The following is a 16,627-nucleotide window of genomic DNA, read 5'->3' as shown; positions in this document are numbered from 1 at the left end:
GCAGGACCGGAACCAATGTCCTAGGGGGAATGTTTGCTAGTGCTGTTGGGGAGGGGTTAAACTAATATGGCAGGGGGATGGGAACCTAAGCAGGGAGACAGAGGGAAGTAGAATGGGGCAGAAGCAAAAGATAGAAAGAAGAAATGTAAAAGTGGAGGGCAGAGAAACCCAAGGCAAAAATCAAAAAGGGCCACATTACAGTAAAATTCCAAAAGGACAAAGTGTGTTAAAAAGACAAGCCTGAAGGCTCTGTGCCTCAATGCGAGGAGTATTCGTAATAAGATGGACGAATTAACTGCACAGGCAGCAATTAATGAATATGATATAATTGGCATCACGGAGACATGGCTCCAGGGTGATCAAGGCTGGGAACTCAACATCCATGGGTATTCAACATTCAGGAAGGATAGACAGAAAGGAAAAGGAGGTGGGGTAGTGTTGCTGGGTAAAGAGAAGATTAATGCAATAGTAAGGAAGGACATTAGCTTCGATGATGTGGAATCCGTATGAGTGGAGCTGCGGAACACCAAAGGACAGAAAACGCTATTGGGAGTTGTGTACAGACCACCAAACAGTAGTAATGAGGGTTGGGGACAGCATCAAACACGAAATTAGGGATGCGTGCAATAAAGATACAGCAGTTATTATGGGCAACTTTAATCTATATATAGATTGGGCTAACCAAACTGGTAGCAATACGATGGAGGAGGATTTCCTGGAGTGTATTAGGGATGGTTTTCTAGACCAATATGTCGAGGAACCAACTAGAGGGCTGGCCATCCTAGACTGGGTAATGTGTAATGTGAAAGGACTAACTAGCACGTGGCACTGGTAGCAATCCTGAGATTACTACCTTTGAGGTCTACTTTTTAATTTAACTCCTAGCTCCCTAAATTCATCTTGTAGGACCTCATCCCGTTTTTTACCTACATCGTTGGTACCTATATGCACCACGACAACTGGCTGTTCACCATCCCGCTCCAAAATGTCCTGCAACGGCTCCGACCAGGGAGGCAACATACCATCCTGGAGTCTCGATTGCGGCCTCAGAAATGCTTATCTATTCCCCATACAATGCTGCACTGGCTCAGGCACTGAATCCCGGGAAAGAAAGATTGCTCATATGTAAATGATGTTATTAAAGGCACAAGATTATTTCCAGTGCCCATTTGAGTGCACTCAATCAGGTCATGTTCACCATTACTGATGCTAGCTTTTTATTCCAAATTTATTTAATTAACTTAATTTAAATTCTGCAAATGCCGCGGCCGGATTTGAACTCACGTTTCTGCTGGAAAGTGTGCGGCTGTGTATTTGTGTATATTGGATTAAGACATGCTCAGGATCAGAAATGACACCCTTGTAGGCGAATAGCCTCCCAATACTCACTGTCTGGATTTCAGATGAAGAATGGTCACTTTGGCAAAGTAGCTGTGTATAAACAATGTTATAAATACCTCTATACCGTGTGTGAAAAATGTAAGTTTGATGTCCTTGAATTATGACAATATAGAATTTCAGAATTTGCTCTTCAGTCGCAGCTATCTACTCGAATTTCATCCCCCCGCCTTTTTCCTAAATCCTTTCTTCTTCAATACAGATCCGATTCCCTTTTAGATGATGTCAGAGTCTCCGGCTCAATGGCCCATTGTGGTGAAGCATTCCTTACTGTAATCACCCTCTGTGTGACAAAAAAATCTATAGTTTCCCGCTTGAAACATTAACCTAGCTTTTGTTGACAGACCTGCGGTGTATGCTGTGTTTTTACTGCAGATGTTCAGGTAGTACTTTACTTAAAGCAAATCTAGGCAGGACCAACTTCCTCGTTTCGCAACATCCTCATTGTCTGTGTGCAAAAGGTGCTGTGACTGCCTGACGTCAGTTTCCTGCGGCTTTCTCAGTGAATGAGACGAAGATTTCGAGAGTTGGAGGAGGGGAGAGCTGTACCGCCCAGCCTGGAATTTGTTAAGTTTCGGCCCATATATGGGCAGGTGCGCTGAGCGGGCGGGGGTAAGAAAGTTGAAGTGAAATTCACTGGCTGTGGAAACTGATCAAAAGTTCGCAGACACTTAGCCCCCCCCCCCCGCTTTCTACAACTTTGAGGACAGGAAGCCGCCTGCAGCCCGGGTCGAACGCGGCATTGCACAGCCTTGGACCAGCATGGCCAGCAAACAGTTTAACGTCGGACCCTCGTACGGTTTAACGGCAGAGGTGAAAAATAAAGTGAGTTGAACTTTTAACTGGGCATTTTAAAGCGCCTCCGGGCTGTGACCCAGCCTCAGCCAACTTTGTTCCCGGGACTGGAGAACATCATCGCAACCCGCAACAACATTGAGTTTCATTTGTTAAAGTTGCTTTAAAATGTTGTTTATTTTAAATTGACACTTTTTATGAATTGTGCCCCGTTTTAAAAAGGGACCACATGCTTGACTTTTAATTGCCAACATTTAAAAGAGCCAGATAACTTTGTCACTGTGCTTTCATGTAGCAAGGTGTTCGCTGGTTTGTTTTTGAAACTTATTTTGATGTAGCTCTGGGCGTTGTCCCGGTGGCTGGTGCAAGTTTAGATTGGATGAACGAAAAGTTAATTTCCCACGTGTTTTGCTTCAAGCGGTGGCCATAATGCAAAGAGGGAGCATTGCTCTCTCCTTAAAGTCATTGTTTGCAATCTGTTTTTACTGCCCTTTATGTCCGGGGTGGACGGTAACCAGGGGTGAATGAGTTGTTTTTTTTTAAATTCGGGTTTGTTTCCGGAACCCTCGAGGTGACTGGGCAACTGATATGTGTGGGGAGGTCTGTTTATCTCTCTCTCTCTCGCTCTCTGCCCTTATACTCGGTGCCTGTGCTGCCCAGAATGAAGTGTTTAAACTTCCCTGCGTCAGTGTCCTTACAATTGATGTGACAATAGAACACGATTTTTCTTTTGGTTTAAAACCTTTAACTGTCAGTTCTCCAGCAATGAGGGAAAACTCAATGTTTTAAAAGTTTGTATAGCCTTGTAGAAACATAGAAACATAGAAAATAGGTGCAGGAGTAGGCCATTCGGCCCTTCTAGCCTGCACTGCCATTCAATGAGTTCATGGCTGAACATGCAACTTCAGTACCCCATTCCTGCTTTCTCACCATACCCCTTGATTCCCCTAGTAGTAAGGACTTCATCTAACTCCTTTTTGAATATATTTAGTGAATTGGCCTCAACAACTTTCTGTGGTAGAGAATTCCACAGGTTCACCACTCTCTGGGTGAAGAAATTCCTCCTCATCTCGGTCCTAAATGGCTTCCCCCTTATCCTTAGACTGTGTCCCCTGGTTCTGGACTTCCCCAACATTGGGAACATTCTTCCTGCATCTAACCTGTCTAACCCTGTCAGAATTTTAAACGTTTCTATGAGGTCCCCTCTCATTCTTCTGAACTCCAGTGAATACAAGCCCAGTTGATCCAGTCTTTCTTGATAGGTCAGTCCCGCCATCCCGGGAATCAGTCTGGTGAACCTTCGCTGCACTCCCTCAATAGCAAGAATGTCCTTCCTCAGGTTAGGAGACCAAAACTGTACACAATACTCCAGGTGTGGCCTCACCAAGGCCCTGTACAATTGTAGCAACACCTCCCTGCCCTTGTACTCAAATCCCCTCGCTATGAAGGACAACATGCCATTTGCTTTCTTAACCGCCTGCTGTACCTGCATGCCAACCTTCAATGACTGATGTACCATGACACCCAGGTCTCTTTGCACCTGCCCTTTTCCTAATCTGTCACCATTCAGATAATAGTCTGTCTCTCTGTTTTTACCACCAAAGTGGATAACCTCACATTTATCCACATTATACTTCATCTGCCATGCATTTGCCCACTCACCTAACCTATCCAAGTCGCTCTGCAGCCTCATAGAATCCTCCTTGCAGCTCACACTGCCACCCAACTTAGTGTCATCCGCAAATTTGGAGATACTACATTTAATCCCCTCGTCTAAATCATTAATGTACAGTGTAAACAGCTGGGGCCCCAGCACAGAACCTTGCGGTACCCCACTAGTCACTGCCTGCCATTCTGAAAAGTCCCCATTTACTCCTACTCTTTGCTTCCTGTCTGACAACCAGTTCTCAATCCATGTCAGCACACTACCCCCAATCCCATGTGCTTTAACTTTGCACATTAATCTCTTGTGTGGGACCTTGTCGAAAGCCTTCTGAAAGTCCAAATATACCACATCAACTGGTTCTCCCTTGTCCACTCTACTGGAAACATCCTCAAAAAATTCCAGAAGATTTGTCAAGCATGATTTCCCTTTCACAAATCCATGCTGACTTGGACTTATCATGTCACCTCTTTTCAAATGCACTGCGATGACATCCTTAATAATTGATTCCATCATTTTACCCACTACCGATGTCAGGCTGACCGGTCTGTAATTCCCTGTTTTCTCTCTCCCTCCTTTTTTAAAAAGTGGGGTTACATTGGCTACCCTCCACTCCATAGGAACTGATCCAGAGTCAATGGAATGTTGGAAAATGACTGTCAATGCATCCACTATTTCCAAGGCCACCTCCTTAAGTACTCTGGGATGCAGTCCATCAGGCCCTGGGGATTTATCGGCCTTCAATCCCATCAATTTCCCCAACACAATTTCCCGACTAATAAGGATTTCCCTCAGTTCCTCCTCCTTACTAGACCCTCCGACCCCTTTTATATCCGGAAGGTTGTTTGTGTCCTCCTCAGTGAATACCGAACCAAAGTACTTGTTCAATTGGTCCGCCATTTCTTTGTTCCCCGTTATGACTTCCCCTGATTCTGACTGCAGGGGACCTACGTTTGTCTTTACTAACCTTTTTCTCTTTACATATCTATAGAAACTTTTGCAATCCGTCTTAATGTTCCCTGCAAGCTTCTTCTCGTACTCTATTTTCCCTGCCCTAATCAAACCCTTTGTCCTCCTCTGCTGAGTTCTAAATTTCTCCCAGTCCCCGGGTTCTCTGCTATTTCTGGCCAATTTGTATGCCACTTCCATGGCTTTAATGCTATCCCTGATTTCCCTTGATAGCCACGGTTGAGCCACCTTCCCTTTTTTATTTTTACGACAGACAAGAATGTACAATTGTTGTAGTTCATCCATGCGGTCTCTAAATGTCTGCCATTGCCCATCCACAGTCAACCCCTTCAGTATCATTCGCCAATCTATCCTAGCCAATTCACGCCTCATACCTTCAAAGTTACCCTTCTTTAAGTTCTGGACCATGTGCTGAACTGTGGGGAACAATTAGTCTGTGATCCATGGGCTAGCCCCAATTTGTGCACAGCAAGCTCCCACAAACAGCGGTGAGATAAATGACCAGGTCATCTGTTTTGGTGATGTTGGTTGAAGGATAAATATTGGACAGAACATCGGGACAATGTCCCTTCTCTTCGAAATAATGCCACCTGAGATGGCAGACATATGGCTCCTCCAACAATGCAGCATGCCTTCAGTATTGCACTGGACTATCAGTCTCTGGAGTGGGACCCTCTGATTCCGATGAAAGTGCTATAACTGAGCTAAAGCTGATGCTTCAGGACAGGATTGGGCTGCACTGTGCATCCCTCAACCTGACAAAGCTCACTGCCCAGGCTCTCGCATGAAGAAGGGCCACTTGGATGAGATATGGGGGAGGGAGAGGCAGACAATGGTTGATGTCTGGGGAACTGTATCCCAGGAAGAATCAACATCTTGTTGAGGAGAACAATTAACATTGGGGGAGAGAGATGTAAAAATATATGTTGTCCAGGACTGTGTGCTGCTCCTGGGATAACAGTGAATTCTCCCCATCCCTTTTATATACCCACTGTGTAATGGGGTGAATTAATGGTGAACTAAACAAGCAACTGAATCTTTGCTTTTTACAACTGAGAAACATGAGTGAAAGGCCTGGGTCCATGGCACAGAACCCACTGAGAGTGAGGAACAGGACAGAGTGTGAGAGAAATTGGGGAATTATGGTCAATTGATGCCAGATTTTACATTTTAAACATCTGTGGATTGAAGGGGAGAGTGGGCAAAAAGAGGAGTTGTACTATTTTGGGGAAGATGGTGCAGCAAGTCTTGGTTCCATCATGGTGAGGATGGAGGGAGGAATGTGTAAGATGGGGAAATGAGGAGGAGCACTGTCCATTGTAGTTTTGTGACCGTCAAACCCTCATTCCCCATCAACCAACCAGACATGGAGCTGAGTCCATGATCAGATCAGCCATGATAATGAATGGCAGAGCAGGCTCGAGGGGCTGTATGGCCTACTCCTGTTTCTTATGTTCTTGTAATTTTTCCCTGTAGCCCTACTAATCTTTTTAATCAAGGCCAAAAAGTCACCCTATCATTGAAACCACCTTGGTGTTTCATGCATCAAACCTGCCGGATGTGGATATGAGTCGTGTCCTTTTCCCCTCCCCCACAAGTTCCTCCGCATTAACAATTTTACACATTTCACTTTTTGTATTTGTGTAAATTTCATGGCCAACAGCCCACTCCTCTTAATCTTTCCACCCCCCTAAAAAAAATTTTACATTTGTACATCACTTGACATGCTGTAGTTGAAAAATCTGTGTCCCTGAGGTGTGAGAATGGTCTGATTTAAGAAGTGGTGCTGTGATGTGCTGGTTTTGTGGCTGCTTTGGGATCTGCCCTCTTTATATTGCGATGGAAAAACAACTGTGGATAGCCCATCCTGCACACACAGTGTTTCTGATTCTGGCTGCAGACCTTCCCTGGTGGATTTGTAAAGATAAGTGGTTGGGGAAGCTGTATAGCTGGATTTGAATGGTGATAGGGGAATGGTGGTGTGCAAAGCACTTGGTCTGTATGAGTGGCTGGGCCTGCCAGTGGCCAGAGACAGTGGAGGTGAAATGACACACGATTGCGGGAATCATCATACGCAGTCCCTCGAAATCTTGCTTCCACTCTAAAAGTGAGTTCTTGGGTGACTGTACAGTCCAATACTGGAACTACAGTTTCTGTCACAGGTGGGAGGAAAGGATGGGCAGGGAGTGTGGTTTTCCGCAATCTCCTTCCGCTGCCTGCGCTTGGTTTCTGCATGCTCTCGGCGACAAGACTCGAGGTGCTCAGCGCCCTCCCGGATGCTCTTCCTCCACTTAGGGCGGTCTTTGGCCAGGGACTCCCAGGTACCGGTGGGGATGTTGCACTTAATCAAAGCGGCTTTGAGGGTGTCCTTTGAAACGTTTCCTCTGCCCACCTGGGGCTTGCTTGCCATGTAGGAGTTCCGAGTAGCGCTTGCTTTGGGAGTCTTGTGTCAGGCATGTGAACAATGTGACCTGTCCAGCGGAGCTGGTTGAGTGTGGCCAGTGCTTCATGCTGGGGATGTTGGCCTGATCGAGAACACTGACGTCTGTCCTCCCAGGGGATTTGCAGGATCTTGCGGAGGCATCGTTGGTGGAATGCAATTTGCAATTGCGAATTTGCATTGCGGGAATGCACGTCAGGCGGTGTCACGTTGGTTGACTATTATAGGCTCCGCCCGATAGTTAGTTCCATTGACTTTGTAGGCTGAACATCGGGTGTGACCTATAACAAGCGGCAAACTCAATCTGTTTTGCAACCCACCCATGCCCAATTTCAACCCCAGTAGTTTCTGACAACAGTGGCAGTGTTTACATAGCTGTAGTTTGCCATGCAGCACCGGTGGCAAAGTGTGGGGCCGGGACTGCCGCTGGAAACGCAGCCGGAATGTGTTAACTGTTAACGGCCTTCGCAAAGAGCATGACCCTCATCGCAGACTGTTCAACCAGGGTCGCCAGAATCTCTGACAACTTTTGCACTGAAGTTCACCTCTTGTCTGATATCCGCAGTGACTTCAAATATACCCAGCTCATCCCTGAACTGAACCCCCTTTTCCCACTGCTGGAAGATCCTTCTCCCACTGCTCCCACCCAGCGTAGGGACAGTTCCCGAGGCAGTGAGCTCACTGTCGTGTTTACTGACAACACATTAGGTGGCAGACCTTGTAAACAATGCAACAGCATCTCATCTGGACCTGCTTCAGGTGTGAGGGGGTCGTGGTGAATAACCACAAGGCTCCCTTGCCCGAGGGCCTATCCCATCGAATCTTGCACCAGATTCCATGGTGCTGGAGGCAGCAGTTTGAAAGTTGCAATCTGTGTTTTTTGGTTTCTTGACCTCAGCTGAGGATGTGCAGTGGAGAAACTGGATCTGTGGGCCTCCCAAGTAGCCTGAACACAGCGAGACACAAAACTGCAGGTCGAGCCGCTTGTTTTTTTAAAATGGAAAAAAGCTTGTGATCATCAAGTTGACGAATGTTTATTCTGGAAAAGGAGCGCTTCCTTTTTCAAACACCCGCAGTGTCAACATCAAGCACTCCCAGGACTGGTTTACCCAGATTTTATTTCCCAAATTGACCTTGGCTTTTTATCTTTTTTTTGCATCTCTCCCAGAAGATTACATGGCTGCTGGTTGGCAGGGGGTGTCTAATCATACTGACTGCGGCATCACACGCGGAGCATGCTTGATAGACCACGTGGTCTTTTTCTGCCTGTCATTTTCGTCTGCTGGTGTAGCATAGCTGGGTGTGGGGTAAAGTGCATTCTAGCCCAATAGTGTGCCTCCGTGCCAAACTCTGCAGAGCACTCTTCTGCACCAGTGTGATGTTTTTCCAATCCCCACACTCCATGCCTTCTCTTGAGTGAGATTTCTAATTAGTGCTGAATTAGGTGAGGCTTTCTACTGTGTGCTTTTACCCACTAGAAACTGCATTGAGATGTGTGTATATATAAAATATCTGTTTAATAAGGGGATTCAAAATTATTAATTGTTTTGATAGAGCGGATGGGGAAAAAACTGCGTTTTAATTGGCAGGAGGGTCAGTAACCATAGAACACAGACTTCAGGTAATTGCCAAGAGAACCAGAGGGAGATAATATTTTTTACACAGAGTTGTTAAGATCTGGAATGCACGGCCTGAAAGGGTGGTGGAAGCAGAGTCAATTAGTAACTTTCTAAAGGGAATTGGATATATACTTGAAAAGGAAACATTTGCGCTGCTATTGGGATTCTGGGAATGAGACTAATTGGGTAGCTTTCAAAGAGCCAGCACAATTTTTGTTGTTCGTTCCGGGATGCGGTCACTACTGCCAAGGCCAGCATTTATTGCCCTTGAGAAGGTGGTGGTGAGCTGCCTTGATAAACTGCTACAGTCCGTGTGGTGAAGATACTCCCACAATTCTGTTACGGAGGGAGTTCCAGGATTTTGATCCAGCCGCAATGAAGGAACGGCGCTATATTTCCAGATCAGAATGGTGTGTGACTTGGAGGGGAACGTGGAGGTGATGGTGCTCCCATGTGCCTGCTGCCCTTGTCCTTCCAGGTGGTAGAGGTCGTTGGTTTGGGAGGTGCTGCCGAAGAAGCCTTGGCGAGTTGCTGCAGTGCATCTTGTAGATGGTACACACTGCAGCCCCGGTGCGCCGGTGGTGGAGGAAGTGGATGTTTAAGATGGTGGATGGGGCGGCAATCAAGTGGGCTGCTGTGTCCTGGATGATGTCGAGCTTCTACAGTGTTGTTGGAGCTGCACTCATCCAGGCAAGTGAAGAGTATTCCATCACACTCCTTATGCCTTGCAGATGGTGGAAAGCCTTTGGGGATTTAGCAGGTGAGACACTTGCCGTGGTACACCCAGCCGCGGACCCGCTCTTGTAGCTACAGTATTTATGTTCATTCTCCACACCAGCCTCCTCCCACTTCATAGCCAGTTCATGTTCTCGTCCACTGGATAACAATCAGGAAATTGCACCCTGGCTATTTATTGTCCGCCCCTGCCTAACCCAGGGGCACTGAGGCCCAAGTGCCAGCCTGGATAAGATCGGCTTAGTCAGCAAAGACATCAGTCGGTGCATTGACCACCATTACCTGCCACCTGGTGAGGCGAGGGCTGGGAAATCAACAAAGCTGAGCTTGAGGCGTATCGATTATTTAGATAAAGCCGGCACATCCTGATTTTCAGGTCCCCCAAAGATCTCCAAAGTGAGGTGGTTTATCTCCAATTTCTCCCAGCTAAAGTGCTGTTTCCTCAGTGGGCCAGTCACTGGACTTTATTTATTTGATGATGACCCCGTCACCAGGTGCAGTGTTTCCAGTCGGTTTATTTTCTCTGGTCTCCATACTGGGGAATGTTGGTGATTGTCATACCCAGTGCCTGCTTTCCCTGAGGGCGGGCGCTGTTTCCAGCCCGTTATTTGTGCGGAATCTGGCGGAACATCTAGTTTCAGGGACTGCTGGTCTTGTCCCATTACTGGACCGAGTTTCCAAATGAACTGTACTCCTGGCATCCTCCGCACAAATAGGGGCTGGAAACGGTGGGCAGAGTTAGCCAAGAGCAGCACTCACTGCTCTCAATGAAACTGCATTCCGAGGGGGAGCCTCGGGGCCCCCGCTCGATGGCATAAAATACAAACAGAAAATGCTGAAAATACTCAGCAGGTCAGGCAGCATCTGCGGAGAGAAAGAGAAAGAGAGTTAATGTTTCAGGTCGATTGCTCCGGTGGTCTGGCTGTGTGACCGGTGGGAGTGGTTCTTGTGATTCCCGGTAACAGCTCGGATATGGATATCGGTGATTTGTTCGATTGCCAGCCTGACAGAGATACCAGTTGTCCTCGTGATACAAGATTAAAAGCATCGCACAAGTATGGTTCAGCCAGGAGAAATCACCGAAGAAAGTGGTGTTGGTGAAATGAGACTTGAAAAAAATCCTAGATTTTAATGGGAGATGATTAGGCTCACGCTTTGGACCAAAGTTCCTGATATATTTGAGAAGATGACCTATAAATACCAGGAGCTGTGCATCAAATTCAGAGAATCCAGAGAAGTCCTTGAAGGGAAACGAGGGATATGGGGACAGTGCAGGAAAGTGGAGTTGAGAGAGAAGATCAGCCATGATCTCATTGAATGGCGGAGCAGGTTCGAGGAGTTGAATGGCCTACTCCTGCTACTAGTTCTTATGTCGAGTTGGATTTGTACAGCATTACGCAGGATCTACATGTGATTGCCAAGATGCCAGATCTGCATCCTTTGCTGGTTGGCCTTTTCCGCAATAACTGTGATCTATGGCGTGGACTTGCAGTCACTGACACTCTGAGAGTGAAGAAGGAGCAGAGGCTCTTGTAGGTGGTTGGTTGGAAGGTCAAGTGATAGCACTGCTGGTTCAGAGCCTGCAATGGTTGGAAGGGTTAGTGAAAGAAGGTGCAGGTGATCCTCACAACACATAGGTTATTGTGGAGAACCTGGCTGAATTTCACACAGACAAGTGCATTGGAGCAACTCGGCAGGGCTCTGATCAGATGAATAGCAAAGAGAATGAAGTTCCACATGTAAGGATTTGGAATTCTGTGGCCATTCTGCCATGAAAAAGACTTGCACGTAAGCGATTTTAATTATTTTGGGCAGAAGCAAATCTTTCCACCTTGATCAAGGACCCACTCGGTGGCCATGTTGTGCATGTGTTCTTTGTTACTAACGGCAGGTGAACCGATTGCCCCGAGTGACTTTCATCGAATCTGATGTTCTGTATATTTTGTCTACCATGGAATAAAGCAGTTAACAAACAGAACCAAGCAACTCCTTGCCTAGTGTTAACTCGGTCCGTCCTTGGAGAGATTAAAATGGTAGGCATTTTAGTCCCTCCAAGACACGAGATACAGGCTGCATCACTAAGGCGTGTTACTGTTGCACTTCTGGCTCCCACTACTGCGCTAATAGATAAAGGGCAAGGGGGGGGGCGGGGGCGGGGGCACGGCAAGGTCCACGGGAAAGCAAGCGATTAGATAATGGTCAAGGGAGCGACTGAACCACACGCGATGCCTGTAGGAAACTTCAGTTCGTACCAAGAAATGTTTTTATTGCCACCAAACTTTATCGAGTTTAGTTGTTGGCTTTTTGAGTTTTTGTCAGCTGAGTGGTGGTTACCGGAGCAATTCCAGATGTTGGTATCTATTCCTTTCACGTAACTTAATATTAATTCTGTGTCTCCTGTTGCACCTCGTACAGGTGAAGGAATTCTCGCCTAACCATCTGAACATGGAAAGTCTAGAAATAAATGAGTCTTTTATATAAAAAAAAATATTGGTTGGAATTAGTCTGCAGATTTGGACCAGTGGCTGGATGATGAGTTGGTGTTGGGTCACAGAGATAGAACCAGCCAAGACTGCCTATTTAATGAGTATGGAGCCTACACGCAATCCCTGGTCCGTTCGCTCACTCACCTTTATTTACGCAGCTCGCCCAGTGAATCATCACAGGCCAAGGGAGGGCTGTGGGTACCGGATGTTCGGGAGGACTGGGTGGATCTCGACTTCTTGACTTTGTGAATCCGGGCAGCCGCACGGGTCTCACCAAGCATGGAAGCCACCAGCAAGGTAGAAGCCAAATGGAGTTATTATGAGGTTAAGGTTGGGCTCCCTTTGGTCATCACATGATGATGTGTTCGGAGCATTTATTACAGCAGCCACGCAGTATTGTAACAATTATAACATCATAAAGATAACAAGCAGGAACAACCATAAAAATGTAACACTCGGATCCGTGTGTGGTATCTGATCTGGTTTCCATACCCACAGACTGGGGCGCCGGTATTGCAATATTGGGCAATTTCCAGATCGCTTTGTCTCTTGAACTGTCTTTCTAGAGGTGCTGCTCCTCAATGGCCATTTTGACTTCTCCAACTTGGAAAATCTCTTCGTGGCCCCTGGTTCCTTGGAATTGGCGGCGACGTTTCCTCTCCAGGGTGAGCCGATGTGATTGATGGCTGCTGGGCCCTCATGCAATCGTTCATGTTGTTGCCCAGCGGTATCACGTGGCAGTGCAACTCGCTGTGACTTGAGACTCAAGATGGCCACAGCTACTTTGTAACTAGGTCTCGGACGATTAAGAAGGATCGGCTTGAAAGGCTAAGCCTCCTCAAGGCCAGTGAAACTCGAGTTTAAGAGACTAGGTGTTTCTAAGCTACTACTTTCCCTCTTTTCCCCCCCCCCCCACCCCTGGATGGGTAAGGCACGTCCATATGGGCTGGTCAATGGGGGTCAGGGCGTTTGCTTTGCAGGCTCACCTCTGATGGTGCACTTTTGACCAAAGACCATTGGTCCCAACAATGTAGATGGTTGGATGCTAGTTCCAGTTAATGTTAATCAGATTCCTGCCTTCCCAGCAGTGTCCAATGCAGTATTCAACATTGTTATTCATTTAGTGAAGTCCTGTTTAGACTTTGAATGGCACTTTCAGACCAAGGACCATCTCCTGTTATCTGGCAGATTAATTACCCTTCAAATGTTCTCTGGGAAGTGACTGAAGTAGTTCAGGTTCCTGGTCTGCACTGAGTTAGCTGATCTCCAGTAGGTTGGCAGTAAGGAGGTTACATTGACCTTGGTAACTCTGCATTTAAGGAAAGGGAAAACCAGCCAAGTTCCTGCTTCTGATCGTTATCCAGTGACCCCGGTGGAAAATGCCTGTCGGGCAAGGACAGGGTCAGCCTCCACTCTGGTGCCCCACACGGTTGAGCAACCCGTTGATGCTCGCAATTGTTGTTTGGGTGGGGTACCGACCAAAACCTGTTGAATTTGTACCTCGGCAAGAGGCAGCACCTTCAGCAGAGGAAGAGAAAAAATTGGAAGAGTCTGGCAAGGATAAGAGCGAGAGATTCATTTTTACTATCGAGCTACAGATTTTTTTATTAAAGTGAATAAAGTTCCTTTTTTTCACGCACATATTTGTGGGAATTCCCACAGAATTCTGGGAATCTTTCAATATTGTACTGAGTGCCTCCGTTCGGATTTCTGGTTACTGTGTCTCATAACTGAAAGCTAACTCGGGAGGGGGGCAGAAGACTTATTTGCTCTTCCCCATTTTGATTTTAAAATAATCGCCCGCATCTCGCTCTGAATAAATGATTTATTTTGAAAAGGCTTTGCATTCTAGCTCTGTCATTGTGATCCTAAATCTCTCTCCCTGACCGAATGCCAACTTGAGCTGCCTGGGCCTGGATTCCAGAGGCTCAGGCCTTTAGCTCCGTACAAGATCTGAACAAACGGCGATGTTAAAAACAAGTGTCTCAGTTGCTTTGGTTCAGTAACTTCTTTTATGGTAATTGCTAAATTAATTTTTAATCTTCTGAGTGCTGCTTTATGTGCAGCATCTAGGCTGTAAATAAAGGATCTCTCTTTGTATACGAGCTAAAGCCTAGCTGGATGTGACCTTAATTTTCAGAAGGAATTGGTCCCCAGGTGGAAGGAGCTTGGTTTGCTCTGTGCCTTAATGCCAAGTGTTGCCATGGTTCAGCTGATGAAGTTTTCAGCAAATCTGCCAATTGATCTCTGCTGTTCTTGCCATCGCTGAGATCTATCCATAGATTTTTACGCATATATAATTCACTGTGTGTGACTATCTCTTGCGAAACTTTATGTTTAAATTGCTTTATTGGAAGAAGTGGTAATGGGTGGTTTTATGCTGCATCAAGGCCCTTTTCAATAGTGTGGCTTTGTATGCCCCTGCTGAACTTTCCCATTTTAAATACTCCCAGTAACAAGGCTGTTCATCACCAAGCGGTTCCTCTGTAAGCCTCACAACCGGGACTTGGGGATTTTCGAAGGAGATTCCCCTCCTCGTGCACTTTTGTTTCTGTTTTCAGGGGATGTGAAACGCTGGCTTGTGCTGACTGCAAGAGAGGAATTTTTTTCCCCTGACCCACTTCGTCTTTTAAAAAACTTCCAGTCTCCTAGTTGTGACTTACTGTAAAACTTATAACAACAACTTGTATTTATATAGTGCCTTTATCGTAGTAAAATGTCTCAAGGTGCTTCACAGGAGTGTTATAAGACAAAACAATAAATTTGACACTGAGCCACATGAGAAGAAATTATGACCAAAAGCTGGGTCAAAGAGGTAGGTTTTAAGGAGGAAAGAGAGGTAGGTAGAGGGGCGGAGGGGTTTAGGGAGGGAGTTCCAGAGCTTGGAGCCCAGGCAGCTGAAGGCATGGCCACAGAGCATAAATAAATGGCTAAATCTTCTTGTCCAATAAAGCAGCTCTCTTATGTTTACAACCAAAACACCAGGTTGTGTGGTCTTTTATGGGATGTGTCATCTGTATATTCACAAAATTCTTCCCCTGATTTTATCACACTCTTCCCACCTCCCTCAACCCAACCCAACCTTGTGTCCTCCGCAGTATGTTGTTACACTGGTATTGAGGCTGTGTGTGACTCGGGTCCATTGCTGGTCCTGCCCTGATGCTTTCACCAATCGCTGTCTGGATCTGTTACCGCGCACACTGTTTGGGCATTTCCTCCGAGCTGACTCTCACGGGAGTGCAGGCTTCCTGGGTGATGACTTCCCGCTGGGATATAGTTCCCTGGTCACCAGCTGCCTGACGGTACCGGGCCCAAGTAGCCATTCTTCTTGTCTGCCCAGATAGTGTATTGTGGCCAGCTATTCCACCACACGGGGCATCACACCAAGTCCAGTTCTGCTCTCTTCTGAGGTCTGTACACCCGCACTTTCTAACAGGAGCCACTGGATAGTGGTGAGTAACAGGCACACTTTTATAACAGAAATACAAACCAATTCCCTCCCCTGCTTTCCTATCCCTGTGACGCTGAAAGAAAAATTGCAATTATTTAGTACCTTTCACGACCACCGACCAAAGTGCTTTATAGCCAATTGAGTATTTTTTGAAGTGTTGTCACTAATGTTGGAATCACGGCAGCCATTTGTACACAGCAAGTTCCTACAAACAGCAATGTGATAATGACCAGACAGTCTGTTTTTGTTATGTTAATTTGAAGGAAAAATATTGGCCAGGGATAACTCCCCGGCACTTAGAAATAGTGCCATGGGATCTTTTGCGTCCACTTGAGAGAGCAACCAGGGCCAACAGTGCAGCACTCCTCAGTAATGTACTGGAGTGTCAGTCCACATTTATGTGCTCAAGATTCTGTAGTGGGACTTGAACTCTCAACCTTCTGACTCCAAGGCGAGTGTGCTACCCACTGAGCCACAGCTGAGGCCAATTGTAGGCCACTCCCTACTGTACAAGTAGCTAATTCAGCAAGAGCAAGGATGTAACCTGTAACCAGAGTGTTTCGTGGCTTGGTGAAGTAATCTCAGCCACCATGGCAGTACGGGCACTATAATTGGCAGCTGACTCATATTTAATAGCACTCTCAGCTCTGAGTCAGTCGGTTGTGGGTTCAAGCCCCACTTCAGTCACTAGATCTAGGCTGACACTGCAGTGTAGTACTGAGGAAATGCTGCATTGTCTGAGGGTATCACCTTTCAGAACCGAGGCCCAGTCTGCCCCCTCAGATGGACGTAAAAGATCCCATAGCACTATTTTGAAGAAGAGCAGGGAGACCGCCAACGTCCTAGCCAATATTTATCCCTCAACCAACATCACTAAAACAGGTTACCTGATCAATGTCTCATTGCTGTCCGTGGGCGATTGTGTGCATATTTGCTGCCACGTCCTGAGGGCATGAAAGGAGCTATATAAATGCAAGTCTTTTTTTGGGCGAGAGCAGAGTCAAAATCAGGCGGAGCTCCTGCTACCCAGTGACCCACCCCCCCCCCCCCCCCCCTCCCCGGCCCCCCCCA

At 46.6% G+C, this 16,627-nt stretch overlaps 1 protein-coding gene across 1 annotated transcript in view; it reads left to right on the top strand.

Annotated features, from left to right (window-relative positions):
• The first annotated feature begins 1,916 nt into the window (after positions 1-1,916).
• The window catches only part of LOC139228666 (calponin-2-like), a 44,197-nt gene continuing 29,486 nt past the window's right edge, over positions 1,917-16,627 (top strand). The window contains exon 1 of the mRNA XM_070859895.1: positions 1,917-2,223. Within this exon, the coding sequence (XP_070715996.1) occupies positions 2,161-2,223 (63 nt within the window). The 5' untranslated portion in view covers positions 1,917-2,160. The remainder of the gene's footprint in view (positions 2,224-16,627) is intronic.

The sequence above is a fragment of the Pristiophorus japonicus genome, chromosome 18, assembly GCF_044704955.1.
Source record: "Pristiophorus japonicus isolate sPriJap1 chromosome 18, sPriJap1.hap1, whole genome shotgun sequence".
In the NCBI taxonomy this organism is placed as follows: domain Eukaryota; kingdom Metazoa; phylum Chordata; class Chondrichthyes; family Pristiophoridae; genus Pristiophorus; species Pristiophorus japonicus.
The sequence above is the reverse complement of the archived record's forward strand: the minus strand, read 5'-3'. Positions and strand labels throughout refer to the sequence as shown.